Genomic DNA, 5,361 nt, shown 5'->3' with positions numbered 1-5,361 from the left:
CACATGTCGCCTTCACATTTCATATTTCTCGTATGAATAAGGATAAAGATAAACAACTAACTTTTAAATTAGTAACTTTATTTCTTTTTAAAGTTTAGGGTTTATGATTTAAAATTTTAAAATTGAAATAAAACTGTAATTTAAAAATAAATTCTAAATTTTTAATGCGTTTACTTTTTGTTATTGTGGTATTACCTTTTTGTAAAAAAAAAAAATCGTTAACTTTATGATGATATATATTTGATAAATTTGAAACCATAAATTGGTCAAATTGATTTAGGTATGCATAATTAGACTTTTACATTATTACTTTTATTTATAACTTTAATTTCACTTGAACTCTTCCACTTGTGTTCGTGGCTATTTTATTTTCTATATTGAAATGTATCGTGTAAATTCATCAAATACGGTGACTTTTTGTAAAATCTCTTTAAATATTGACTATGTCAGAATCTAATAAAATTGTTTGCTATCATCTCTAGATTTTAAAATTTTAAATATTTTCATGATGAAAATTGCTACTAGCGATTTCTGTAAAGCACAGATCACAACCATTGATTTCTATAAAAGGAAAATCCTTTCTAGCGATTTTTATTTTTAAAAGATTACATTCGAAGAAATAGTTACAAACGGCTTCTATTACATTATAAATTTGGACTTCATCTCTACTGTGTCATGTTGATGGTAATCACCATTGCCAAGATTATCTAAAAAATAAAAGCGGTATTTGTGCTCCTTAATCTCTGTAATATTGCTTCACGAGTCGGACAACAAATATGGTAGTGTTTGGTTAGTATCTATGTCCTTTAGGTAGTGTTTATTTTTAGAGATTGAGACTAGACGCAGTATTATGTTTGACGGTCAGAGATTAAAATTAAAATTTTAGTATTAAAATACAAAATTTTAATTCCGAGATACAAAATGTTAGTCTCATCAGTACTTTCAAAGTGGAGACACAAAATTATGTTCAACAAATAAAACATGAATAGAGACATTATGTCTAGAGATACTAAATTAGTGTATTTTGTATTTTTTCTAATACGAAAGATACAAAGACACTAACAAGAGATAACTTATTTTTTTTTATTTTTTCTTTCATTATTTTTTTTTATCAAAATTTCATAATTTTTTTATCATTATATTTTTCTTTTTACTTTTTTTTAATAAAAAATGAATAAATTAAATTTTCATAATTTATTCTAGTTTATTACCAAACAAAGTATAAAAATACTAATTTATGTTTCTATCTTTTGTATTTTGTTCTAAATATTTAAATGTATAATTTATACCAAATATAATACAAAAACTTAATTTAGTCTCAATTCTTTAATTTCAATCTCTTTTTTAAATACTACCTCGAAAACATGGACATAATAACACATGTCTTCTATTATTTTTTTGACAATTATTTTTTAAACATGAACTACACGGTGTTAAGTTTAAATTACAATTAATTTGTCCAAAAATCACTCATATATAAACAATTCAATATAATTTTCTCTTAAGAATAATATAACAATGTATTAAAAAGAAGAAGAATATTATGGCAATAATACTATTTCTGCTCTTTATTATATTCTCATAAACCAGGAAGTAAAAACTCTCAATCTAGTTCCATGTCAATTTATGAACTTTACTTAGAGAATAATAGCTGTTGAGTTAAGTATTGATTAATTACCTTGTGACAAACATAATTGATTATTTTCTAGTATAACTAATCATTATAATGAGCAAGTAGGAATCAATCAAAGATGACAAATCAAGCAAGTTAGAATTGTGCAAACAATAATGCTCTGTATCTAGGTAATTTCTCTAAGCAAGTTCAACCATGTTATTTTTTTTCATGGCTGTGTCACCTTTTTTTTCATGCTTTCATAACAGACTTTTAATGTAAACTTCTTCAACGTAAAGTTTCCTTTTTCGTTCTTCTTCAATGTAAAGCTTTTTCGTTCTTCTTTGTTTTCTCTGATTTCTCTTCAGATTTTCGTTCTTTTCTTCGTTTTCGTTGTGTTTCTCCTCTGATTTCTTCTCTTTCTCTTCAGATTTTGATTTGCATTTGAATAGCATATTATTCTTCTGAATCGAATAGCATATTATTCTTCTGTATCAAAACAATGAATGATTCAAGTTCAAATCAATTGAATGAGAGTGATTTGGATTATTCTTCTGAATCGAATCAATTGGACGAGGTTTGGATCGGTCTTCATTTTATCTAGTTTCATTCTTCAACAATTTTGAATTGAATGAAAAGAAATGCAATTGAATAAAGTGATAATGAATATTTTTATTTTTCATTGCTAAAACCAGTGTTGTTTATAAACACATTTTTTGGTTCATTTGGTATTATACAATGGTTTTGTTTTGATAATATTTTCGCTTCATTCTAGAATGCAGGAGTTTCTGAATTTGAATTTATATAATGGACACTTTTCGGTTCATTTGTTATTACACAATGGTCTTGTTATGATAGTATTTCGGTTCATTCTTCAACAATTTTAAATTAAATGGAATGGAATACAATTGAATAAAGTGATAATGAATAATTTCGTCTTTGTTTGCTAAAATAGGTATTGTTTATGAATTAGAATTTGGATAAAATGCAGGAATTTATGAATTTATAGAATGCACATATTTCGGTTTATTGATTATTACACAATGGTCTTGTTATGAAAATATTTCGGTTCATTTTACAGTCTAAATGTGTTGTCAATGAACAATTTGTCCCAAAGATTGGGATGACTTTCAAGACACTCGAAGAAGCTGGAAAGTTCTATAAAGATTATTCCAAACTTGCTGGTTTTTCTACGAAAATAAGAAACACCACTCGGAAGGGAGATGAAATTAAGAATCACTTAATTACATGTAGTTAGGGGTGTCAGGCGGGGAAGCCCGCCCCGTCCCGCCAGAAGCCCGCTCTTTCTGGTGCAAATCACTGCTTCAACATTATCTGACAACAAACGACTTCTATACTTATTCAAAACATGAGAACCCATGCTAAATGCAGATTTTGAAGCCACGGTAGTAATAGGAATACTCAACAAAACTCGTGCCATTAGTGATAGTGTTGGAAAACGATAATGGTTGTCTTTCCACCATTGCAAAACATCAATGATTGCATCATTGTAAAATAATGTTGCCTCACTCAAATAAATATCCAGTTGGTTCTTTCCACTTTTCACTTCAACTTCTTGATTACGGGACATCAAATCCTTTGCATTACAAACAATATATGAATAAAAAAGTATGAAAAATAAAAAATACATATAATCAAGTAGATAAAAATACTTACACCAACAATTTTAATAAGCTGAGTTCCAATTGCAGAAGATGTTGCTTGAGAAAAATTACTTGAAAGTTGGGAAGAACTCTCTACAGTTGTAGAGGAATTTTGGTCATAAACCTCAAAAAGCTTGTATAACTTACTCTTCACATGCTCTACTTTGTCTTTAGTACTAATAGGATCAATCTCATTATAGCAATGAATCAAAGTGTTGAGTTTAAATCTAGGATCAAGAACTGCCCCAAATGCAAGAACAACACTGTATTCTTCCCAATATTTCTTGAACTTAATCATCATTTTTTCTCTCATGTTCCTTATAAGCACTTCATCATTCTTCAAACTATTCATTAAAATAAGCTGAATTTGTCAAACTCATAAAAAATACAAGTTAGATGTTGGGTAAGAAGTTTCAGACATCAACTTGGTAGTTTCGTAAAATGGTAACAAGAAATCACATATCTTTTCAGTTCTTCTCCACTCATCTGATGAAGGACAATACTCCCTAAACCCAGCTTCTTTTACTTTATACATTTCAAAAGCTTTCTTATAAGGAATAGCACTTGCAAGCATTGCATAAAGTGAATTCCACCTAGTAGGAACATCTAAACATAATGCAGTCGTATACTCAAGTCCCTCAATATCTTCAAAACATTCTTTAAACTTAACCATTCGAATTTCAGATTTTCTCAGAAACTTAATAGACTCTCTAATCTTATACACTGCATCACCACATATTTTCATTCTATCTTGGACAATAAGATTTAAAATATGAGCAGAGCAACAAACATGAAAGAATTCACCACCACACAACAATGAACCATGCACATCCAAAGTACTTTTCAAGTGTTCAACACAAGTATCATTAGAAGAAGCATTATCCAAAGTAATGAAAAAAATCTTTTTATCAACTTTCCACTCAGTCAAAAGCGTAAAGATTTTAGAAGACAATTCAAATCCTGTGTGAGGAGGAGGCATATGACAAAAATTGAGAATTTTACTCTGTAATTTCCAGTTCTCATCAACAAAATGTGCAGTCAAACATATAAACCCTTCATTGGTACTGGAAGTCCAAAGATCAGATGTTAAGCAAATTCTATTTGGAATGGAAACTAAATTTTTTTTAAGTTTCACAGCTTCTCTCTTGTGAACTTTCACTATGTCAGCCTTAACCGTATTCCTAGAAGGAAGTTTCAAAGTTGGACTAATATATTTCACCCAATTTCTAAATCTTCTATCATCAACCATATTAAAAGGCTTATCCCCAGCAACTACATACCCAGCAAACATATCTCTAGCCACTCCTGAATCAATCTTAAGTGAACCCATTTTAAGTTGTAATTCTGCTATAGTCTGACCAATATCTTCATGCTTAATTTGAGTACAACTATCAAGATGCCGTTTTATAGTAAAAGTGCCATATCGCTTACCTCCAGCTTTAAACACTTTCTTGCATCCTTTACACTCAGCATGTTCTACTCCATCCTTATCTGGACCGAGCTTTTTGAAAAAATTCCAAACATCGGAGGTTGCTGGTCTCAGCCTTTTCGAACTAGGTTCATCAACCTCGACCGGAGCAGCCTCAGAACTAACTCCAGTAGTAACAAGGTTACTCACAGTTTCAGAATTCATATTTCCTGAAATAAAAGTAAATGTAAATTGTTTATATGAACTAGGTTTTTCAACCATTAGCAAACCATACAAAAAACAGCAAACAATTTCTGAATCCGCATCAGATTCAAGTATTCAGCCAAATATCAACCATTATCAACCATAATCAAAACTCAACCATTATGAAATAACACAAAAAATAGGAAACAATTTCTGAATCCGCATCAGATTCAAGTATTTAACCAAATATCAACCATTATCAACCATATTCAAAACTCAACCATTATCAAACAACACAAAAAATAAGAAACAATTTCTGAATTTGCATCAGATTTAACCAAATAGGCAAATATCAACCATTATCAACCATCATCAAAACTCAACCATAATCAGATTTAACCAAATATCAACCATAATCAAAACTCAACCAAATATCAACCCTAATTTACCTATATCAAATAGCACAAAACACA

General features: G+C 29.5%; 1 protein-coding gene across 1 annotated transcript; it reads right to left on the bottom strand.

Annotated features, from left to right (window-relative positions):
- Nucleotides 2,853-4,985, bottom strand: LOC110265021 (zinc finger BED domain-containing protein RICESLEEPER 2-like). Its single transcript, XM_021107753.1, has 3 exons — nt 4,708-4,985; nt 3,290-3,369; nt 2,853-3,209 (listed from the first exon to the last, which is right to left on the bottom strand). Exons 1-3 carry the CDS (start codon nt 4,964-4,966, stop codon nt 2,853-2,855), a joined length of 696 nt encoding a protein of 231 aa, XP_020963412.1. The 5' UTR covers nt 4,967-4,985.

This window comes from Arachis ipaensis, chromosome B07 (genome assembly GCF_000816755.2).
Source record: "Arachis ipaensis cultivar K30076 chromosome B07, Araip1.1, whole genome shotgun sequence".
NCBI lineage: Eukaryota > Viridiplantae > Streptophyta > Magnoliopsida > Fabales > Fabaceae > Arachis > Arachis ipaensis.
Note: the sequence above shows the minus strand (reverse complement) of the source record. Positions and strands in the feature narration are given on the sequence as shown.

Coding starts and splice junctions, on each gene's coding strand:
- LOC110265021 (XM_021107753.1), bottom strand. CDS start 4,966: ATGGTTGAAAAACCTAGTTCATATAAACAATTTACATTTACTTTTATT. Junction 3,370..4,707: donor GAAAGTGTTTAAAGCTGGAG/GTAAGCGATATG, acceptor CTACAACTGTAG/AGAGTTCTTCCCAACTTTCA. Junction 3,210..3,289: donor AGCTTATTAAAATTGTTGGT/GTAAGTATTTTT, acceptor TGTAATGCAAAG/GATTTGATGTCCCGTAATCA.